The 24,201-nt window shown below is 40.8% G+C and overlaps 1 protein-coding gene across 4 annotated transcripts in view; it reads right to left on the bottom strand.

Moving 5' to 3' along the window:
• The window catches only part of LOC124863930 (parvalbumin-7-like), an 89,870-nt gene that overhangs the window by 12,324 nt on the left and 53,345 nt on the right, over positions 1–24,201 (bottom strand). The window contains exon 1 of one of the 4 annotated variants that reach the window (XM_047358496.1): positions 21,074–21,164. The exons of 1 other annotated variant lie outside the window; for it this stretch is intronic. In XM_047358496.1, the coding sequence (XP_047214452.1) occupies positions 21,074–21,125 (52 nt within the window). In that variant the 5' untranslated portion in view covers positions 21,126–21,164. Of the gene's footprint in view, positions 1–4,995; positions 5,146–21,073; positions 21,165–24,201 lie in introns of those variants that run through there. 2 more of the 4 variants (XM_047358499.1, XM_047358498.1) reach the window with 2 other exon arrangements.

Raw genomic sequence — 24,201 nt, 5'->3', positions numbered from 1 at the left:
AGAAGTCAAACAGTCAGTCAGTCAGTCATTTTCTACCGCTTATTCCATAGTGGGTCGCGGGAGAGCTGGTGCCGATCTCCAGCAGTGTATGGGCGAGAGGCAGGGTTCACCCTGGACAGGTCGCCAGTCCATCGCAGGGCAACACACAAACAACCATGCACACACTCATTCATACACCTAAGGGCAATTTAGAGTTACCAATTAACCTAACAGGCATGTCTTTGGACTGTGTGAGGAAGCCGGAGTACCCGGTGAAAACCCACGCATGCACGGGGAGAACATGCAAACTCCATGCAGAAAGACCCCCGGCCGGGAATCGAACCCAGGACCTTCTTGCTGCAAGGCAACAGTGCTACCAACTGCACCACCGTCAAACAATTAGACCAAAATGTTACAGTTTGATCTACAATCCAAATACCATGCATGTCAGGAAACTAACACCTTGAACATGCTATGTGCGATTTTTTTTCATCATCATCAGCTCCTTCGTCCCTAATGATGATGAGAGTTGATGGGAGAATGAATAAAGCTAAATACAGGATAATCTTGAAAAAACTGCTAGAAGCTGCAAAAGACATATTCATGTTTTAGAATGGCTCAGTCAAAGTCCAGACTTAAATCCAACTGAGAATTGCATTTGAATTATTAATGTGGACCACACAAACTGCTTCAACAGGCCATTTACTAAATGAAAAGGAAGCCCCATTAATTTTTTGTGAAGGACATTTATCTGAACTGAGTTTTATTTTCAAAATCAGGTCAGTTGGTTAATTGGAACAAACTATCTGTCAGCGCCTTTTTATTGATTTTTAAACTGTATGGCTAGGAAGAGAAAGATCTGTACAGAAACAAATTCCTATGTGCAAGCATGCAGCTATGCACCACTGCACAAGGAGACAGTGGATGTAAGAGCCGCTCTCTCCTTGTGCAAACCTGGGGATCATCTGGGTGTTATCACCGCCGCCCACTGCTTAATCCTCTGGCAGGTACAGGGCAGGAATGCAGCTTTGCCAACAAAAGCAGTCAAGCATATGAGGATGAGTAGCAAGAGGAAACTACAGACAGATGTAAGATACAAACATGCTTTCAGATTATTCTACCAGTTACCTTTATAGTACTAAATAAAGAAATTAAAAGTTCCTTCCTTCACTGTATATGGAGGATATCGGCTAATTCAATACTTTTCAAACCAACAAAGCAGAGTTACAAAAAGCTAATGCTCCAGAGCAAAAAACCTCCAGAACAAAAAAGGAAGGAGCCTTTTTTTTTTTTTTTTACATCAAACTCACATGTATTTTACATAAAGCAAGTCCTAAAGCAAGTTTAAAAAGCTTTACAAACAATTTCACAAATAACTTGGCTTTGTAGCCAATAAATTAAATCATCAAGCTCTCTAAATATGGGTGAACGCTCCCCTGAATGCATACAGAATCACATTTGCATAAAATAAACACCAAATATCCCCTCCTTGAACCGCCACCTTAATGTGGTGGAGAGGTTTGAGTGCTTGAATGATCCTAGAGGCTATGGTGTCTGGGGCTTAAATGCCCCTGGTAGGGTCTCTCATGGCAAACAGGCTCTAGGTGACGGGTCAGACAAAGAGTGGTTCAAGAACCCCTCAAGATGACTACTAAATCGAGGCAGGTGACGTCGCCCCGTACGGCGGAGCCGGGGTCCCACTCTGGAGCCAGGCCTGGGGTCAGGACTCATCAGAGAGTGCCTGGTGGCTGGGTTGCGCCTCGTGGGACCCGGCCGGGCCAAGCCCAAATGAGAGACCCGAGGCCATCCCCCAGAACCGTGAGAGACCCGGTGCAAAGAGGATTGGGCGGCGGACGAAGGTGGAGACCTCGGCGGCCCGATCCCCGGATGCTTAGGCTGGCTCTAGGGACGTGGAATGTCACCTCACTGGGGGGGAAGGAGCCTGAGCTTGTGCGGGAGGTCGAGAGATATCGACTAGAAATAGTCGGGCTCGCCTCCACGCACAGCGATGGCTCTGGAACCCATCTCCTTGAGAGGGGCTGTACTCTCTTCAACTCTGGAGTGGCCCATGGGGAGAAGCGGTGGGCTGGGGTGGATTTGCCTGTTGCCCCCCAGCTCAGCCGTCTCGTGTTGGGGTTTACCCCAGTGGATGAGTCGTATCCCTGCGCTTTCGGGTTGGCGACAGGTCTCTGACTGTCATTTCGGCCTACGGGCCGAGTGGTAGTGCGGAGTAACCGGCCTTCTTGGCATCCCTGTTGGGGGTGCTGGATAGTGTCCCTCCCGGGGACTCCATTATTCTGCTGGGGGACTTCAACGCCCACGTGGGAAACGACAGTGACACCTGGAGAGGCGTGATTAGAAGGAATGGCCTCCCCAATCTGAATCCGAGTGGTGTTTTGTCACGGATTGTCCATAATGAACACCATGTTCAAACATAAGGGTGTCCATCAGTGCACTTGGCAGCAGGACACCCTAGGCAGGAGGTCGATGATCGACTTTGTTGTCGTATCATCAGACTTTCGGCCACATGTTTTGGACATCGGGTGAAGAGAGGGGTTGAGCTGTCCACTGATCACCACGTGGTGGTGAGTTGGATCTGCTGGAGGAGGAAAAAGCCGGACAGTGCATAGTGAGGGTCTGCTGGGAACATCTGGTGGACCCCTTGGCCAGGGATGTATTCAACTCTCACCTCCGGGAGAGCTTTGACCAGATTCCGAGGGATGTTGGAGACATAGAGTCCGAGTGGACCATGTTCTCCGCATCTATTGTCGATGCTGCTGCCCGTAGCTGTGGCCGTAAGGTCTGCTGTGCCTGTCGCGGCGGCAATCCCAGAACCCGGTGGTGGACACCGGCAGTAAGGGATGCTGTTAAGCTGAAGAAGGAGTCCTATCGGCTGTGGTTGGCTTGTGGGACTCCTGAGGCGGCTGACGGGTACCGTGGGGCCAAACATGCCGCGGCCCGGGCTGTGGCAGAGGCAAAAACTGGCAGGAGTTCGGTGAGGCCATGGAGAAGGACTACCAGTTGGCCTCGAAGCGATTCTGGCAAACTGTCCGGCACCTCAGGAGGGGGAAGCAGTGCTTCGCCAACACTACAGTGGGGGTGGGGAGCTGCTGACCTCGACTGGTGACATTATCGGGCGGTGGACGGAGTACTTCGAGGATCTCCTCAATCCTGCCATTACGCATTCTCTGGTGGAAACAGAGGAGTGGTTTACATCCCAGCAGTGGAACACTGGACCAGCTCTATACCCTCTACAGGGTACTCGAGGGTTCATGGGAGTTTGCCCAACCGGTCCACATATGTTTTGTGGACCTGGAGAAAGCATTCGACTGTGTCCCTTGTGATGCCCTGTGGGGGGTGCTCCAGGAGTATGGAATTGGGGGCCCTTTAATAGGGGCCCTCCGGTCTCTGTACAAGCGGAGCAGGAGTTTGGTTCGCATTGCTGGCATTAAGTCGGACCTGTTCCCGGTGCATGTTGGACTCCGACAGGGCTGCCCTTTGTCACCTGTCCCGTTCATAACTTTTATGGACAGGATTTCTAGGCGCACCCAAGGATCGGAGGGGGTCTGGTTTGGGAACCAGTGGATTTTGTCTCTTCTTTTTGCAGATGACGTGGTCCTGCTGGCCCCCTCTGGCCAAGACCTACAGCATGCGCTGGGGCAGTTCTCAGCCGAGTGTGAAGCGGCTGGGGATGAGGATCAGCTTCTCCAAGTCCGAGGCCATGGTTCTCGACCTGAAAAGGGTGGCTTGTCCTCTTCAGGTTGGAGGGGAGTTCCTGCCTCAAGTGCAGGATTTAAGTATCTTGGGGTCTTGTTCACGAGTGAGAGAAGAATGGAGCAGGAGATCGACAGATGAATCGGTGCGGCTGCTGCAGTAATGGGGGCGCTGTGCCGGTCCGTTGTGGTGAAGAGAGAGCTGAGCTGAAAAGCGAAGCTCTCGATTTACTGGTCGATCACGAGATCCCGGATACAAGCGGCTGAAATGAGCTTCCTCTGCAGAGTGGCTGAGCACTCCCTTAGAGATAGAATGGGAGCTTGGCCATCTGGGAGGGGCTCGGAGTAGAGTCACTGCTCCTCCACATCGAGAGGAGCCAGTTGAGGTGGCTCGGGCATCTATACCGGATGCCTCCTGGACGAATTCCTCGGTAGGTGTTCCAGGCACGTCCCACCGGGAGGAGGCCCAGGGGATGACCCAGGACACACTGGAAGGACTATGTCTCTCGGCTGACCTGGGAACGCCTTGGGCTCCCCCCCCAAGTGTCTGGGGAGAGGGACGTCTGGGCGTCTCTGCTGAGTCTGCTGCCCCCGCAATCCGGTCCTGGTTAAAGCGGAAGATGACGTGTACGAGTACGACGAGTAAACACCAAATAATAAATACAATATTACTAAACAAATTAAAGATTCTGTTAAGTTCATACACAAACAAGTGGAACAAACGTAGCATTCAAACACTAATGATGCTCCTCTATGCATCAAGTGAGACTGCGTGTTATTCTGACCATGAATGTTCAAGGTTTACTCTACTGTGTGAATTAAATGCATTAAATCATTGAAACAACCATGGTTATTTATTGTTTTATCTCTATCAGCATTTAAACACAGGAGATGTGATGTGAGACTCTTTTTCAATCAAAAAAGGTGTGATTAAATTATGTCCTTGAAAATAATAACACACAAACATTTACTATCAGACTGCTGTTATCACAAAGTAATTATTTTGTTGATATACTGTCGCTGTATCTTAATCTGATCTGCTTTAATGAAGGAGCGTGTAAAAGAGGCTAAATTGCATTTTTAGACATCTCTCTAAAGACTTTTATGTTAATCACTTGCTACACTCTCTTAAAACCTCTTTAATATGTAAATATAAGCCTTCTATATGAGCACCTGGATTTTCCTATACTTCTTTATAGTTAAAAATATTACCTGCTTTAGTTTAATATTATAAAACTTAAAACAAATTCTTCTATCCAGGACATTACATTTTAACACAAATATCATGCTCTTTGATTCTTACCTTGCTACTGGTTGGTGATGGTTTTTGGATGTGGGACAGGGGTTGGGTCAGTGCAGCTGGGGCATCCAGTGAAAGATCAGAGGCTCTGCCTTTTGTGTTTTATACATGTTCCGTCAAACTATTTTGGGATGAAAAATGGGCTCCCTGTCGTGATGTTCCAATGCCGGGCCTAGCCGTGTCACATTCTATCCTGACTCATGCTAATCAAATATTACTATTAATAATCGTCTAACCCAACCCCTCATTCCAGACAGATTTATTTTGCCCCTCCTCCTCTGCTTGTAGCTACTTGATTTCTCTTTTTATTTTCTCACGCCACCCACCCATGGGACCTTGCTTTGTCCTCTGTTCTTCCTCGGTTCTGATCTCCCCTATTTTCTTCTCCATTCTCTCACACCATGTTCTCCTTAACTTTTAATTTTCACTTTTAATTTCCATCAAACATTTTTCCTTTAAGGCACTTTGTAATATGAGTAAAAAATGATGAGACCTTGCTATCTATCTTCTTTTTTATGTCCCCTCAAATTCAAAGTAAAAAAAAGGAATGTTAAGATGAGCTGAATGTTTGAACTAAAACTGCTGATGGTCTCTGGAATAAAATTTTTAAATCAATTGTTGTGAAAGGTGTTTGCATATAACAAGAGGACAAAGCAAAATTTCTTCAGTCAGCCATTTAGCAGTGAAATATTGTGAGATTCCCACATTATGACAACCTTATGTTATTGGGTATTATGGTGTTAACACAAAAATGTAAAAGAGATATAAATAATATTATCTAATTGCTTTTATTTAGAGAAATAACCAAATACAGGGGTTGGACAATGAAACTGAAACACCTGGTTTTAGACCACAATAATTTATTAGTATGGTGTAGGGCCTCCTTTTGCGGCCAATACAGCGTCAATTCGTCTTGGGAATGACATATACAAGTCCTGCACAGTGGTCAGAGGGATTTTAAGCCATTCTTCTTGCAGGATAGTGGCCAGGTCACTACATGATACTGGTGGAGGAAAACGTTTCCTGACTCGCTCCTCCAAAACACCCCAAAGTGGCTCAGTAATATTTAGATCTGGTGACTGTGCAGGCCATGGGAGATGTTCAACTTCACTTTCATGTTCATCAAACCAATCTTTCACCAGTCTTGCTGTGTGTATTGGTGCATTGTCATCCTGATACACGGCACCGCCTTCAGGATGCAATGTTTGAACCATTGGATGCACATGGTCCTCAAGAATGGTTCAGTAGTCCTTGGCAATGACGTGCCCATCTAGCACAAGTATTGGGCCAAGGAAATGCCATGATATGGCAGCCCAAACCATCACTGATCCACCCCCATGCTTCACTCTGGGCATGCAACAGTCTGGGTAGTACGCTTCTTTGGGGCTTCTCCACACTGTAAGTCTCTCGGATTTGGGGAAAACAATAAAGGTGGACTCATCAGAGAACAATACATGTTTCACATTGTCCACAGCCCAAGATTTGCGTTCCTTGCACCATTGAAACCGACGTTTGGCATTGGCATGAGTGACCAAATGTTTGGCCATAGCAGCCCGGCCGTGTATATTGACCCTGTGGAGCTCCCGACGGACAGTTCTGGTGGAAACAGGAGAGTTGAGGTGCACATTTAATTCTGCCATGATTTGGGCAGCCGTGGTTTTATGTTTTTTGGATACAATCCGGGTTAGCACCCGAACATCCATTTCAGACAGCTTCCTCTTGCGTCCACAGTTAATCCTGTTGGATGTGGTTCGTTCTTCTTGGTGGTATGCTGACATTACCCTGAATATTGTGGCTCTTGATACATCAAGACTTGCTGTCTTGGTCACAGATGCGCCAGAAAGACGTGCACCAACAATTTGTCCTCTTTTGAACTCTGTTATGTCACCCATAATGTTGCGTGCATTACAATATTTTGAGCAAAACTGTGCTCTTACCCTGCTAATTGAACCTTCACACTCTGTTCTTACTGGTGCAATGTGCAATCAATGAAGACTGGCTACCAGGCTGGTCCAATTTAGCCATGAAACCTCCCACACTAATATGACAGGTTTTTCAGTTTCATTGTCCAACCCCTGTATATTAATTACCACAATAATATTAATGTTTTCAATATCATACACTTTGTTGCCAACAGTATTGGGTCACACCACCAAATCAATGAATTCAAGTATCACTTCCATGGCTGTGGGTGTATAACGTTTGGTGTGGAGAAGCTTGACTGGCCAGCTCAGAGTTCTGACCTTCAACCTTCTTGAGGACCTTTGGGATGAATTAGAGTGGAGGCTGCTATTCTACTTTTCTCATTTAACCATGAACACACTCCTAAACCTAGTGGAAGTTGTTTATAGAATAGTTAAAGTTGGTTTTGCTGGCAATGGTGTGTCCATCAACTTGAACCTTATTCCTCAGGAATAGGATGTCATCAAAATTTATGTATATGTGAAAATAGACAGAAAAACACTTTTGCCAATATAGTGTATACTACTTGTTATTTTGATACATAGAATTAAGCACAAATTTGGTATAAATATCCAACAAATTATTTAATAGTTGCAAGTAAGTCATATTTTTCTGTAAAATGAAAAGTGTAATAACTTATTTGAGCCAGCTGACCGGCAGTGCTCAGCAACAGATGGAGGAGGAACAACACTATTTTACTACATGCGTCATACATCTAAAAAAAACACACCAGACATTCTAACTCCTTCTCTAACATCCAATTACAAGATATTAGATGCTAGGAAGGAAGAGACTACAGAGTCTTTGGGCCAGGACCAGGACCAGCAGACTGAGGGACACATTCATTCACCAGGCTGTCAGGATGCTCAACACTATCCTTGCCTAACCTCAGGAACCAAATGGACATTATCACTTTAACACATCAATGGACTATATGGTTTTTCATTTTGTAATAATAGACATCAGATTGCATAATTGTTGCAGAATTGTACTGAGGTAGCCTGCATGTGCCTTCAAACACACTTGATTACACAGTTTTATGTTCTTTTTACTTAATGTAACATGTTTTTTAACAAAGGTTGATTTGTATAATGTTTTGCTTTTAGTTACTATCTGTTTTCACTATATCTTGAGTACTATTATGCTGCATGCTCTATGTCACCATGGTGAGAGAGAAACTACATTTCAGTTCCTCTGTATGTACTGCACACATATATGGGCAAAATGACAATAAAAAGTCTTTAATCTTAAGAAGGTGAAATACATTTAAAATTTCTTGGGCTGTATCAAGCGCAGCCTGCTAGCTATTAAAATGTTGCGCACAATGCACCTTATGTTTTGCTTAATGCCTTAATGCCTGCTTTATGCTGCATCAAAGAATCGTATACACAGTTTTATTTTAGAAAAGACGACTTTAAAATTCCAACCCTGCAGTACATTCAAAAGTATTTGTTTTCATTGAGATCATGCACCAAAACTGTGCCAGATTTTGTCTGTAAAAGGATGTTTTTTAAAATTATTTCATTTATCATTGAAAAAGAAAGCTATCCAAACCATCTATCCATTTTCTATACCCACTTCTTTTGTACAGTATGGGGGACAGCTGGTGTATCTCCAGCAGTCTACACCCTGGACAGGTCACCAGTCCATCGCAAGGCAACACACAGGAGAAACAACCATGCACACAGCTAAGTGCATTTTAGAGAAACCAATTAACCTAACAGTCATGTTTTTGGACTGTGGGAGGAAGCCAGAGTACCCGGAGGAAACCCACGCACTGCCCTGCAGAACCAGATGATGAATGCCACTCAACTCCAGGTACATTTAAGGGTGGCGAGAGGCACCCAAGTGTCACCTCAAACTATTTCAAACCTTTTGCATCAGTGTGGTCTGTAATGTAGATGACCTGCAAGGGTACCTGACCACACCACCAGGAATAGACATCAGCGTCTTGCATGGGCCAGGGAGCAATTACGCTGGACGAGGGACCAGTGGGCCTCAGTACTATTCTCTGATGAAAGAAGATTCATGTTGGGCTTAAATGATGGCCGCCAACAATGTTAGAGACATATAAAAGAGTGTGAGCAGGTGTGTCTAGTCTATAAAGAACTTCTCTGCACTTTGTGAATGGTACAGTGACAAGCCCATACCACCTAAATAACATAATTAAGCTAATCGACGTTGCTTCATCAGGGAATGGTTGCTGGAGACTGGGGTAGTTCGAATGGAGTGGCTTGCACTTTCTTCAGATCTGAATCCCATAGAGAACCTCTGGGATCAACTGGTTCACGGTCTAGAGGCTCATTACTCTGTACCCAGAACCTCAATGACCTCAGGGCCACCCTTCAAGAACAGTGGGATGGCATGACATGTTAGACGTTTACATTTTATGTTGAGGTATACCCACCTCTGTTGGGATTTGTTTTAATAAAGAGCAACGATATTTTGGATATTTTCCAGTCTGATTTTCATGAAATGCATTAAACGGAAACCACTTTAAGAGTCACGTGACATTCTGATGGCAGTTGACCCAGGAGAGTTCACAGTTTTGGTTTTGTTGGATCTTATCTCTGCTTTCAACAGAGTTGGTCATGTTATCCTGATTACCAAACGCAAAGATTTTAGATTTACTAGTGTTGCTCTACAATGGTTTACCTCCTTACCTTCAGAGAGATCCTTTAGTGATTCTTTACAATCAAGTGTCTGATTCGTCAGATCTACCATGTGATATACCCAGGGACCTGTTCTTGGCCCAACCCGGTTTTAACTGTATATCACTCCCTTAGGCCAAATCATACACCAATTTAATTATGTTTCTTATAATCTCTATGCTGATGACATACAGTTTTATTGTCCTTTTAAACCCTCTGAGTTTTTTAAGTTGTCAAGTGACAACTCTACCTAGAGATTAAGAAATGGTTAAATGAAAACTGCTTACAACTGAGAACTAACAAAACAGAAACATTACTTAATGTGTGTGAAGCAGCGCAGAAATCTGGATGTGATCTTTGACAGTTCCATGTCTCTTGATCATCACTCCAAGCAATTGGCTCACTGATGCTTTAACCATTTAACAAATATTTCTAAACTCTCTCATGTGGACAATTGTACTGGCCTCTTTAGTTGTTTTAACAAATCTGCTGTGCATCACCTTCAGACCATACAGAATGCTGTTGAAAGACCTTTAACAGGCAAAAACAGGAGAGCACATATCACTCATGTCTTATTGCTTCACTGTTTACCAGTTAATTTTAGATATCATTTTAAAATACTTGTTATAACTTGTAGGGCACTGCATGGCCAGGCACCCAATACTTTATTGACATGTCCTAGTCTGCTGCCAGAGCTCTAAGGTCTGCAGATTGGAGACTAACATTAGCACAATGTACATGGTTTAAAACCCATGGGGATTCGTCATTTTATCTGTGAAAGGTGCAATACAAATAACATTGTACTTACTTTTTTTGTTTGCGTCTTGTGACAATTGTCTCCACACACACCAGCACCCTGACACATTGCCCTCTACTCAGTCTCTATCTAGCTGCATCTCAGTCTTTATTCTACTCCTTTATGAATGTAACCCCAGGACTCTTCTTGCACACCTGACAGATACACACTAGACTGAAACTAAAAGCCTGAATAAGTTGCAACTTCCTTTGGTCAAGCAATAATCCCCTTATATAGACAAACCATTCTCCAGCAGTGAGTGCAGTGCATTCCTCTATGTTCAAAGGGAATGAGGCACATGAAGACTGGGCTTGTTAGAACAGCATGATGATTACTTTGGTTGTCTTGAGATTGGAGGCAGTGTGCAATTAACGTCGCAGTCTTGCTGCAAACTATGCTAAAGCTCAGCAATTGTTTCTTTGAACATTAGAAACTTGATAGAACTTCTTTGTTTTTTTATAATGGCCTTGGAATGTTTTAGCTGGTATAGTTCATCTCTCTAGTTCCTGATGGGAATGCTTGTTTGATCTAGAGTCAACTGGCCAGTATTGCAAACGGAATGGGAGAAAGAAGGGGACTGAATATTCAAATGACAAGTTTTTAGGAAGACAAACAAACAATAAAGGTTAAAGAGAGAAGATAAAAGAACAAAAGGTGGGGGAAAAAAATGGACCAGGTACCTGTGAGTTATCTCAGTGGTGGATCTAGGGATTGATAAGGCACGTAGAAGCAGAAGGGAAAGAAAAGGCAACAAAGACTACAGTGAAGAAGAGGTGCCAGTAATCTTTACTTCATGTCTCCCCAAAGTGCGAAGTCTTGACATGATTTAAATTCAGATTTCAGTTGTCCCATCGCCAGAAGTTACTGGCCTGTCTTCACATTGCCGTCATTTGGTTTATAAGACCTCATTCATCAACATATTTTGGAGATCGGAGAGTTTAGATTTATATGTTGTTCTAAACAGTGCCTTGAATGTGACAAAGAAGACACTTCAAACATAATTCATTTGTAGACATTTGCTCTTGGACAGCTTTCTACAGTTATGCAAACCATCAACAGACCAGTGGTTAATTATGTCCTCTAGCTTTGAATATTTATTTAAGAGTGTTTGCATCTATTATTATTATTATTATTATTATTATTATTATTATAGGTATTACATGCATTTAATCATATTACATTATAACTAGCTAAATATTTCTTAAATTTAGAGAGGTTAACAAATACACATATCCATACTTTCCAGTCATAACTTCTCTTCTTTGTCCTATTTTGGATCAGCACACACATTTCTACCTTCTAACCTTTTTTAGCCTAGGATTTAAGTGAAACTTTCGGTTGCATGTCACATAATTTGGAAAAAAGGAAAATTATTCTTTGGATCAACCAGAAAGATAAAGTGGAGTTTGAGCTTGAATTTCCTGGAGGAAATGAAAGAGCAATGCTGACAAGACAAGGCATGGAAGCAGATGAGATAGAGTCTTTTGAACTGGAGTCCAGGTAAGCCAGCATACTGCAGACAAATTGCAAAGCTCTTTGAGGACCAAGAGGGACAGATAAAAACAGCAAGTTTTTTTCTTATCTCTCTGGTTTCCTGCTTAAGAAGATTATTTTATTCATTAGTCTACCATCTTAAGTCTACAGTAAAAAATAAATCTTTATAAAGATGGCTATACATAGAGGATTTAGATGTGATGTCATCACCCCCTTAGCAGGGTTTGCTTTGCCATAGAAGTTGTCACCAGGGGTGTTAATAGATCTACTCAGGTCCATTTTATTTTCCTGAAAAACGTTTAGTTTACCAATATTCCTCATCTGTATAAAATCTGTCTTGCAAAACAAAAACTCCATTACAGTCAGTGTGATTTAAACTTTCTGGATGTCTACGGAGGAAGCTTCTACAACTTTTGAATTTGCAGTATTTTAGTTATCTGATAAAAAAAAAAAAAAAAAAAAATGAAGTCACCACAGAGTAACAAAGCAAGTGTTTTTAAGCAATGTAGGAAATAATTTCCCTACACCACAGCTGCCTAACAATGCTGAAGCTGTCCTTTTAACTGGTTTTCCCTTATTAAAGATCACAATTTCTTCTCTGACAAAAAGGTACAGAATCTCTAAGTATTTTTTACAGTGTAGATTAAAAGAAATATCTAAAATGCAACATTTTTAGAAACCTTTAAGTTTCTACATACATAGGAAAGGGTAAGATGAGAAGTATGAGTTGCAATCTACATTTTTTTTTGTTAACCTTTATTTAACCAGGAATAGTCCCACTGCGATTAAAAACCTCTTTTTCAAAAGGAGTCCTGGCCAAGAGGCAGCAACAAATAAAACACAAAGTTATGTAGTTAAATGAAAAACAAATTATGAAAAACAGATACTTGTTATTGAATCAGCCTCTAGAACTTTTCGTTTTGAAGTAAAAGGTCTTAGTGAAATAAGTTCAGTTAATTTAAAAGTTTTCTGAGACAAGTTCCAGGAGGAGGGAGATGAGTGAACAAAGGCTTTCTTGCCCAAATCAGTCTGAGCAAAAGGGACAGAAAGAAGCAGAAAATTGTGTGAATGAATGGTATACAAATCGACAATTCTCAATGTAAGTGCAGGACAGATATAGGCCGGAAGCAGTCCAAGTAATGCCTTGTAAACAATAATTAACCAATGAGAATTATTTCAAGCAGCCAAACCAGACCATCCCACCTGTGAATATAAATCACAATGGTGTGTTAACAGAGACAAGATATAGACTGAGTCTGAGACATTGTGAAGAAGTAGTCATGTACAAAAGATCTCCATAGTCCAAGACAGACATGAAAGTGGCACCAACCAGCCGCTTTCAAGCTGCATATGACAAATACAACTTGTTTCAAAAATTAAAAGCCAGCTTTTTTCAAGAATTTCCACATGGTGTTTAAAAGTGAGGGTGTCATCAATCAGAATGCCCAGAAAATGTATATGTATGAACCAGCTCCATTTCCTTTCCTCCACAAGACAATGGTGACGGGATCTTTTGAGGCCCCTTGGATCTGGAATAATACATCAATTTGGTTTTATCAGTATTAAGAACATGTTTCAAGTTTAATAAAGAGCAATGGATAGCAACAAAGGCTTTCTGCAAAAGTCAAATTGCCTCAGTAGGAGTCGCTCCAGTGCAATTGTGTCATTGTTTCCCTAAATCCTTAACACCTTTAGCTAATTGAGTAGGCCCTGTGTAAGTTTCAGGTACAATCTGCCACTGCTTTTCTATCCCAAACAACTGACATTTTATAATTTATACAGAAAATTGCATATTTTCCATTCACATCTTAGATCACAAAATGTCTTAAAAAATGCAGGGGAAGGAATGGGCAAAAATGTAAAACTGTGTGGTGAGGAAAAAAGACCAACTCAAATGTTCACCTGTTTGTGAATGGCAGTAATAGAGAAAAGAGCTCTAATGTTGAGTTTTCTTTGTCCTTGATGCCACTCTTGCATTACTTGAGTCAGTACATTTACAGGGTATGAAGTGGAAGAAGGACATTTGTTAAGAATAGCGAGAGAAAAGTCAATGTGATGTAGAAATAACTAGAGAAAATGAGAGAATGGAAATGTTATAGAAACTATACATGAAAGTGTATATCACAGAGATCAGACAGGGGTTAGTAACAGAGGAAGGACATCACACTAGACAGAAAAACAAATTCAACTAAAGAGAGAAATTACTTCCTCGTTGACATAAATTCTAGTCTGGTCAATATTTCTCATCTCTTTTTGTTTGTGAATACATGTGCCTTTTCACCAAACTCTTGATATACATCACACACCTTCTTAATAACTGTTCATTGAGCCAAAATAAACATATTTGAACATTTGCTTCCACATCCTGAGAAGATATCAGGCCTCCTACATCTGGTGCATTTTGATGCAAGGCAACACATCTTAGGGCTGACTCTGCAGAAAATGGAACCAACAGGCTACTCCCTGAGAGTTCAATTGTACCAGGAGACGTAGAGGAGATAAAGAATGATTTACATGTCTTTGCAGCACATAGAGAATGATTGTTCTGATACAGGGAACAAGAAGAAGAAGGGACAGAAAAAAAACAACTAGATGTGATCAGGGAGGAAGATGTATGCATGTGGTCTCAGAGGGTGTAAGATATTGATTACTGTGTCTGTTCAATGATCTGAACAGTCTAGAAGACATGATCTCCCCTGCCATGAGTTGTCAAGGTTTTTCCACTCAACTGCATCTTTATCTCAGTTATCTGTTCAGAACCTTCAGAGTGGACACTGAAGGTGAGGAAGAAAAGTTTTTGGCGATGGAATTTCTTTTTGACTTATTTGTTTGCCTTATAAATCACCTTTTTGTACATTCATCCATCTGTAATAATAAATATCCAGTAACTATTTTCCGATTGGTTTAATTCTTTCCTGCCTTGAGATGTAATTACAGTTAAATTTTATATGGTCCAGATGGTGTGTGTGTGTGTGTGTGTGTGTGTGTGTGTGTGTGTGTGTGTGTGTGTGTGTGTGCATGTGCATGTGTACATGTGTTTGTGGGAATGTTGCAGATTTGTTAGTTTTACCATCTTGGTTTGTGTAAGAAACAAATGTGCGTTTTTGAATTTGCACTTTTTTTCATTGAAAGCACATCGTGTTGCTTTGTGTACGTCATGTGTTATACAAATAAACATTGACTTGACGGTTCTATAAAACAGCATAAATACAATCAAAGTTATATAAAATACATTACTGATGACGTGGTAACAACCTGGAAACCAGACAGGGGACCAAAACAGATCTCGAACTCCCGAACAGAGCTTGGCAATATGTATACCAGAAAGCAATCAACCATGGAGCACTGAGAAGAACGACAGCGTGTAAAGTTCAGCTTCAAGAGGTGAGACATGGGGTGATTGATTCACACAGTATCTATTGCTAGCCTTGGCTGGGAGAATGGTGTGAATTCAGGCAACAGGTGTCTGGGCATATTTGAGAGAGACTTAAGGAGCAATATGAGATCCAGCACCCAGAAATTATTGTGAACATCATAAGGCAGTACACCAACAACAGCCAGTAACTTTTGAAGGAAGTCCAATATTGACAAAAGCACCCTGGGGGTAAGTGTGGTCACTGGCATCTCTAGACATGGTATATGGTTTCTGTAAAACATCCTTTGAATGTAACACCAAGTAACTCAATCTCTGGCAAAAACCATGTTTGCTAATTTTACCTTTAGCATTTGATCTATGTCTTAGGAATAGACTTAATTTAGCTGGTTTATTTTTACATTGGCAACAAGGCAAGAAAACATAAGTTGTTATTTGGGTCAAACCCAGAAGTGAAAGCTTTGAGACTTCAACCAAGTCAAAACCTTAAATGTTATTGGTCATTTTAGCTTACTCCCAATAACACTAGAGGGAGGGCATCACTGTGTTTATAGTAAATGTATTTTCTTTCAAATTCTTTTCTTTTTTAACCATCTATTTAAAATACTTATACTGGAGCATACAGGCAACTACACCAGAAACAGAACATTCCACGTCTTTGTCATGAGATCAGAACATAAAATTGTTTACATAAGTGAACTACAGGTCCTTCTCAAAATATTAGCATATTGTGATAAAGTTCATTATTTTCCATAATGTAATGATGAAAATGTAACATTCATATATTTTAGATTCATTGCACACTAACTGAAATATTTCAGGTATTTTATTGTCTTAATACGGATGATTTTTGCATACAGCTCATGAAAACCCAAAATTCCTATCTCACAAAATTTGCATATTTCATCCGACCAATAAAAGAAAAGTGTTTTTAATACAAAAAACGTCAACCTTCAAATAATCATGTACAGTTATGCACTCAATACTTGGTCGGGAATCCTTTTGCAGAAATGACTGCTTCAATGCGGCGTGGCATGGAGGCAATCAGCCTGTGGCACTGCTGAGGTCTTATGGAGGCCCAGGATGCTTCGATAGCGGCCTTTAGCTCATCCAGAGTGTTGGGTCTTGAGTCTCTCAACGTTCTCTTCACAATATCCCACAGATTCTCTATGGGGTTCAGGTCAGGAGAGTTGGCAGGGCAATTGAGCACAGTGATACCATGGTCAGTAAACCATTTACCAGTGGTTTTGGCACTGTGAGCAGGTGCCAGGTCATGCTGAAAAATGAAATCTTCATCTCCATAAAGCTTTTCAGCAGATGGAAGCATGAAGTGCTCCAAAATCTCCTGATAGCTAGCTGCATTGACCCTGCCCTTGATAAAACACAGTGGACCAACACAAGCAGCTGACACGGCACCCCAGACCATCACTGACTGTGGGTACTTGACACTGGACTTCTGGCATTTTGGCATTTCCTTCTCCCCAGTCTTCCTCCAGACTCTGGCACCTTGATTTCCGAATGACATGCAGAATTTGCTTTCATCTGAAAAAAGTACTTTGGACGACTGAGCAACAGTCCAGTGCTGCTTCTCTGTAGCCCAGGTCAGGTGCTTCTGCCGCTGTTTCTGGTTCAAAAGTGGCTTGACCTGGGGAATGCGGCACCTGTAGCCCATTTCCTGCACACGCCTGTACACGGTGGCTCTGGATGTTTCTACTCCAGACTCAGTCCACTGCTTCCGCAGGTCCCCCAAGGTCTGGAATCGGCCCTTCTCCACAATCTTCCTCAGGGTCCGGTCACCTCTTCTTGTTGTGCAGCGTTTTCTGCCACACTTTTTCCTTCCCACAGACTTCCCACTGAGGTGCCTTGATACAGCACTCTGGGAACAGCCTATTCGTTCAGAAATGTCTTTCTGTGTCTTACCCTCTTGCTTGAGGGTGTCAATAGTGGCCTTCTGGACAGCAGTCAGGTCGGCAGTCTTACCCATGATTGGGGTTTTGAGTGATGAACCAGGCTGGGAGTTTTAAAGGCCTCAGGAATCTTTTGCAGGTGTTTAGAGTTAACTCGTTGATTCAGATGATTAGGTTCATAGCTCGTTTAGAGACCCTTTTAATTATATGCTAATTTTGTGAGATAGAAATTTTGGGTTTTCATGAGCTGTATGCCAAAATCATCCGTATTAAGACAATAAAAGACCTGAAATATTTCAGTTAGTGTGCAATGAATCTAAAATATATGAATGTTAAATTTTCATCATTACATTATGGAAAATAATGAACTTTATCACAATATGCTAATATTTTGAGAAGGACCTGTATACACATAAAAATACATTGGCAAATCTGTGAAGTGCCTTGCAAAGGTATTCACACCCCTGTTTTCACATTTTGTCATGTTATAACCACACACTTCAGTGTATTTTCTTCGGATTTTATCTGATAGAGCAACACAGAATTTCTCAGAGTACATTAGTGAACAAAACACATTATGAAGATCAGGGAACACAGTCGGTAGGTCAAGGAGAAAGCTGTGTAGAAGTTTAAAGCTGGGTTAAGTTACAAAACAATATACTAAGATTTGAACATCTCACAGGGTGCTTAAATCTCCATGTAAAACTGAACTGCTAACCTTCTAACCTACATTGACAGACCAGACAAGAACAGCATAATCCATGGAAATGGCCAAATAACCTTTGGGAACTCTGGAGGAGCTGCAGAGATTCACAGCTTTGCTCAGGTCCAAAGGACAACTATTGCTTGTGCAACAAGCCACAAAGGGGACACAGCAAGCATGTGGAAGATGGTGCAGCATGCCATTGGTGAAACATGGTTCTGACCCATCATTCTGTGGGGAGGCTGTCTTTAAGCATTGACATGAAACTGGTCAGAATTTATGAAAGGACTGATGAAACTAAATACAGGACTGTGTTGGTTAAAATCTGTCGGAGTCTGCAAAGGCCTTAGGACCAGGGCAGAGGTTTACCTACCAGCAGGACAACAGCCTCAAAGACCCAACCAGATCTACAATGGAATGATTTAGATCAAAGCCATTTTGCAAGGAGAAAATGGCACAAAACAAATCAGTCTCTGACAGTGCAAAGCCGTTGGAGACATACCCCCAGGACTTTCAACTGTGACTTCTTCAAAGTTTTGACTCAGTGAGCTGTATACAAATAAACAGCACACATTTCTGATTTCTACTTGGAAAAACTTTGAACATTATGCTTTAAGACTTTTGAAAGGCAGTGTAACTTTTCTGCTGACTACGAGAGAGGTAAACTCCTAGACTACTGGTTCTCCTCCCTGGTCCTCAGGGCCCACTGTCATGCACGTTTAAGTGTTTCCCTCCTGTCACACACCTGACTAAAATTAATGGGGGATTATCAGGCTTCTGCAGCACTTGATGGCAAAGAGAGGTAATGCAGTCATTGGAACTGGGTGTGCTGGAGCAGAAACACATGTGAAAGATGAAGGACAGTGGGCCCTGAGAACCAGTGCTGGGAACCACTAAGACAATAGTGTATGTGTGAATGAAACAATGTTTACATGATCTAAACTCATACTGCCCCTTTTCTGTTTCATGAAAGAAAGAAGATTATATTAGAACATTAGGTTGTTGTGGATTATATTGTGCTCTTCGACATATGTGTGGCATTTGTTCAAACTTTGATACCTCTAAAGCATAACCTGTATTTCAATTGCAATAAAAACCTTTATTGCATTTAGACTAAACTTGATGCTTACATCTTGATTTGTGTCTTAGTCTATATTGGTATCACAATGTTGCTAGAGTCTGCACATTATAAAAACATTACCTGTATCTAAAATAAAGATATTATTCTTATAAATAACACTGCACCACCTGCTTTGCTCTCTCATTCTGTTCATTTCTGTCTTCGTTTGTATAACCAGTCAATTTTCTAAAGAGTCACTCCTAAGTTATTAGTCCACAAACTCACAAACAGACATTATGTGGATCATAAATCGTTATGTACACAAAGCCACCCACAACACAATGAAAATGTTGTTGGAATTAGGAGTTCACTCATTTCAGTTTTTTAGAAAGAAATTAGCAAAAGCAAAACAAAGAAACCTTCAAACATTTGAAGGCATTAGTATGCATTAAGTGTGTAAGTTAATTAATGCTGTGTTAAATTTGAATTTCTTAAATCACAGGAAAAAATTACCTGGAATGCTGCAGGAAGTCTGAATTCATACTTTGAAACTTGAAAATTTCTCAATATCCCAAATTTCAAACTTCTGTGTTACTGCATAACAGGCAATATTATATGAACGAGCACTCCTGCAGCAGCGTATTTTGTGATTACCATATGCTTTTGGAGGATTTTCAATGGAGATACAATATGTATTTTGTTTTCACCATCTTCAAAGTAATATGTCTGAACCTAACAGGACTACCACCCATCTACCAGTACAATAGTTATTTACTAAAGAGAAACTGAACATGGACTGGTAGATGGAGATTAATGCCTACCATGTGAGTTTCCGAAGGAAATACACACATATGTTGTTTGACCCACTTCAAAATATGCGGCTCAATACATTCTGGTAAAAATGTCACACCAGTAGATTCTGTCCAGCAATATTTTTCAAACCTGATCTATTCAGGAGTGTCAATGTTCTTGATAAAACTATCCTCGGAGGAAGACCAGTAATATGTTCACTTTCAGTGAGAGAGAGAGTGAGAGAGTGAGTGAGTGAGTGAGTGAGTAAGTGAGTGAGTGAGTGAGTGAGTGAGTGAGTGAGTGAGTGAGTGAGTGAGTGAGTGAGTGAGTGAGTGAGTGAGTGAGTGAGTGAGAGAGAGTTGTTTCTATTATGCAGGTCGCACGGTGAAAAAATATCATCTTCTAAAAGCAAGCAGGAATTGGCTAAGGAGAAGAAAACAGGAAACTAGCAATGTACAGATGCAGTTAGGGAAGTGGCAAAAGTTTAACATGATTCTCTCTTCCGATGCGTGAATGATATTTTTGTAAACAACTTCATCACTCGTAGAAACAGAAATGTGTGTTTGAAGTGTTTACCATCTGAAATAATGCAATAAATACATTTTTACCAGCCTTTATTTCCAATTTTAGCTAGTTAGCCTCATCATTAAATACAAAGATTAGCGAAATCTTTGTATTTAACCCTATATATATATATATATATATATATATAAAAAAAAAATTATTTTTATTTTTTATTTTTTTTATACTGCATGTTCTGTAATAATAACAAATTCCCTTTTCTAATCAGCTAGCTGAAGTAAAAAAAATCTTTTTAAACTCTATGGACTGACAACATTAGCAGGTATTTATGCATTCATGTGTTGCACAGTAAAAAAAAAAAAAGGGTACCTGGGAACACATAGATATCGTAATTAAATCAAGTTCATACACTGGCATCTCAAGTGCATTGATCCACTTCCTGCTAATGACCTATGGCGGCATGACTCATTAGACCTATGAAAAGAGCACCAACAACCACAATGCAATCTGATTAGATAGAAGAGGATGCATTCAGCCTACACACCGAGTCACTGACCCTGTCAGGAAACGCACCAGCAGTGACCAAAAGGAGGGTTTAATGAAGTCAAAAGAAGGATGGTGTCATGAGCGCATCTATATGCAGTAATACAGCAGCGTTCTTTCATTCCCATCTAAACAGCATTAGATTCCAAAGTCCTTATGAATTACACTTCATACTACACAACAAACACACATGTTTCATGGCTGGTTTATCACTGGATACAAATGCAGAGTGAACCAGAGTTTAAGAGGTGAAAAGTATCTTAAAACTTAAAACTTACAGAATAGCACGAGAGGAGCAGGACATGGCATATGATGGGGAACAACTGGCATGATATGGAACAGAACATCAGGTCGAACAACGGAAGAATCCAGCAGTGAGAACTCAAGGGCTTAAATACTGAGGTAGGAGTGGAAGTAGGCAAGGAAACCAGATGAGCTTGTCAGAGGGAATGAGGAACAGCTGAGGCCAAGAGGAAGCAGAGAAGCCAAAGGCAGGAGGTTAATTAATATGAGTGGAGCAGAACACAAGGAAATAAACTTGAAACCTGAAAATAAATAAATGAATAAGATAAAATAATAATGAACACTGAAAATGGCAAGGAGAGGAAATGCATAAATAAAAAACTAGGAAATAAGAACAAAACCATAACCTAACACCCCTGGTAATGTTGTAATATCACTTTGAGAGTTAAAAAAAAGCAACATATGTGGGATTATTAGAACCATTATGAGTAACAAATACTGCATGTTTTTATGTGACCTGTTTCACCTTCTCTCTTTTATACCATTAAACAAGTAGGAAATTGTTTTACATAAAAATGAGAGTGGCAACTCCAACTGTAATAAAATTTATTGATGTCAGATAATGTATGTATAATCTGTGGCTCTGGATGAGGTGCTGACCTTTGAACTGGGTGGGAAAGTAATGGCATAGAAATTTGTAACAATAGCTTTCTATCGCAATTACATGTGCAAAAATATAATAAAAGACCTGAAAAACAGACTCACCCCTATCATTTTGGAGTTTAGAATTGGATGTACCTAGTTATAGGTAAACGATAAGTAGTCAATATAGGTCATATTGTGCAGTCATTAAAAGGTTTAAAAGTTTATCTTCGAAAACAGATACATGTACAAATTGAGATTTTTAAAATGGACGCTTTTTGTTCATTTTTCTAAATTATACAAATCACTTGAAAAATGTGGATAAATACCATGGCTAGCTTCCTCCAAATGTGACTTTGCAGCTAATTTCTTGCTTTAAACCAATATTAATTCTACGAAGAGGCTTGTATTTCTAATAAAACATCTGTACCTGGATGGCTTTTCCAAAACCCCTGTGGGACTACATGATATAGTCTGGTGGACGAAAATATAAACAGTTACAAATATCATTTAGTATTGACCAAAACCTTTAGGTGTGCACTACAAAGCTTATTTTGCAGCAACCTTGCTAGACAGACCTATGCTGACAGAAAATATGTTGGGGGTTTCTCCTCAGATTTACAATACTTTTCAGTTGAATTGCACAGGATCCTTTGAAAAAAAGGCTTTCAGATTTATTGTATAGGCTTGATAATTATTTATATGAAGAAAATAGCATTTTAACTGTGGTGTGTAGACCTTTGAGGCCACCTTAAGGTACACAGAAGTACAAGAATATAAAGAAATCAGTACAGTTCAGAGAGAGCACCATGTGCTTTTCTTACATACTGTATTTGTTTACATGCCATAATTAACAATTAATATATCTTTATTTATATCATATAAACAAAACATCTGAACCAGCTTGAATTACTGGTATTATCCTCTAAAAGAATAGAGACAAAACAGAGAAGACACCCCATTTTCCCAAGCTTTTTTTACCTATTTAGCTAACAGTGCTGATGAATTAGAGGTTGAGAAGAAGATGGAATGAAGTGTTCATCACATTTGTTTAGGTGTTGTAAGGCAAACACACAATAAAATAATCTGATCAACACAGGCAGACAGGTCTTCATGAGTTATAACTACCATTCTTTTCTTTTTTTTCAATTCTTTGTGCTTTAGATAGTATCTCCATCTCTTCCATTTCTGTCATTCACAAACTGTGTTTTAAACATGACTTGTGGGGTGGTGATTGCCTTTGTCTAATGTGTCTGTACTGTAAAGGTTTAGTCCAAATACATACGTTTTTTGTTAAAGTTGGTTGATCATGTGTTAGACATGGCTTATGTTTTTCGTCTTGTAGAAAAAAATGGCTGCACAGTGGCGCAGTTGGTAGCACTGTTGCCTTGCAGCAAGAAGGTCCTGGGTTCGATTCCTGACCGGGGGTCTTTCTGCATGGAGTTTGCATGTTCTCCCTGTGCATGCGTGGGTTCTCACCGGGTACTCCGGCTTCCTCCCACAGTCCAAAGACATGCCTGTTAGGTTAATTGGTCACTCTAAATTGCCCTTAGGTGTATGAATGAGTGTGTGCATGGTTGTTTGTGTGTTGCCCTGTGATGGACTGGCGACTTGTCCAGGGTGTACCCTGCCTCTCGCCCATAGAATGCTGGAGATAGGCACCAGCTCCCCCGCAACCCATTATGGAATAAGCGGTAGAAAATGACTGACTGACCGAAAAAAATGGTTCAATAACTCATGGGGCTTCAACAGATGAACAACAATCAATACGTTGAACTTTTGTTGTTACTCTGTGATGGGAAACCAGGGGAGTCCATGCTCAGCACCCAAACCTAAACACTTTATTATTCAGTGAAACTGTGTGTGTGTGTGTGTGTGTGTGTATGTGTGTGCAGTGATTTTTAGGCTCTCATGACTGAAGAGAATACAAGGCAAATGAAAGGATAAATAGAAGAGTAAGGGAGGAGAACGCAAAATATCTGTCTTCCAGAAATAAAGAGAACTGTAGCATGAGTATGAAAAATAACCAGTGGAGAATAATGTTCCATTTATGCAAATTGAGCATACATATCAGGTTAAGCACTCACGTTTTTCATCTTTTTGTTTCTTTTCTAAATCACTGAGACACAAACACAGAGGAATTGGGTAAAAGTTGTGGTTTTCGCCTCTAGGTTTGCCAAGAAGAGCTCCTGATACGGAATGAAAGACAACAGATTAGGCAGGTGAGGAGAGGAGGAAGGAGATGAGGTGACAAGGAAACAGACAAGGGTGATAATAAGGAGAGGCATGTGATCTAGTAGAGAAGGATGCAGGGACGAGGTGTTTGAATGAAACAGAGCAAAGGGTTGAAAGCTTCAGATTAAAGTAAAAACATCAGTGAACACTAATGAAGTACTCAGTACTGACAGTTCAATGAAATTAACAATGACCCTCTTAAATTATCTTTTGTCCTTTGTCTGTCATGTTCAGACTTTGATGTGGCTTTGGTAATAGCTTTGTAAGTCACTCTGTTCATCAGTAC

This window comes from Girardinichthys multiradiatus, chromosome Y (assembly GCF_021462225.1).
Source record: "Girardinichthys multiradiatus isolate DD_20200921_A chromosome Y, DD_fGirMul_XY1, whole genome shotgun sequence".
NCBI lineage: Eukaryota > Metazoa > Chordata > Actinopteri > Cyprinodontiformes > Goodeidae > Girardinichthys > Girardinichthys multiradiatus.
Note: the sequence above shows the minus strand (reverse complement) of the source record. Positions and strands in the feature narration are given on the sequence as shown.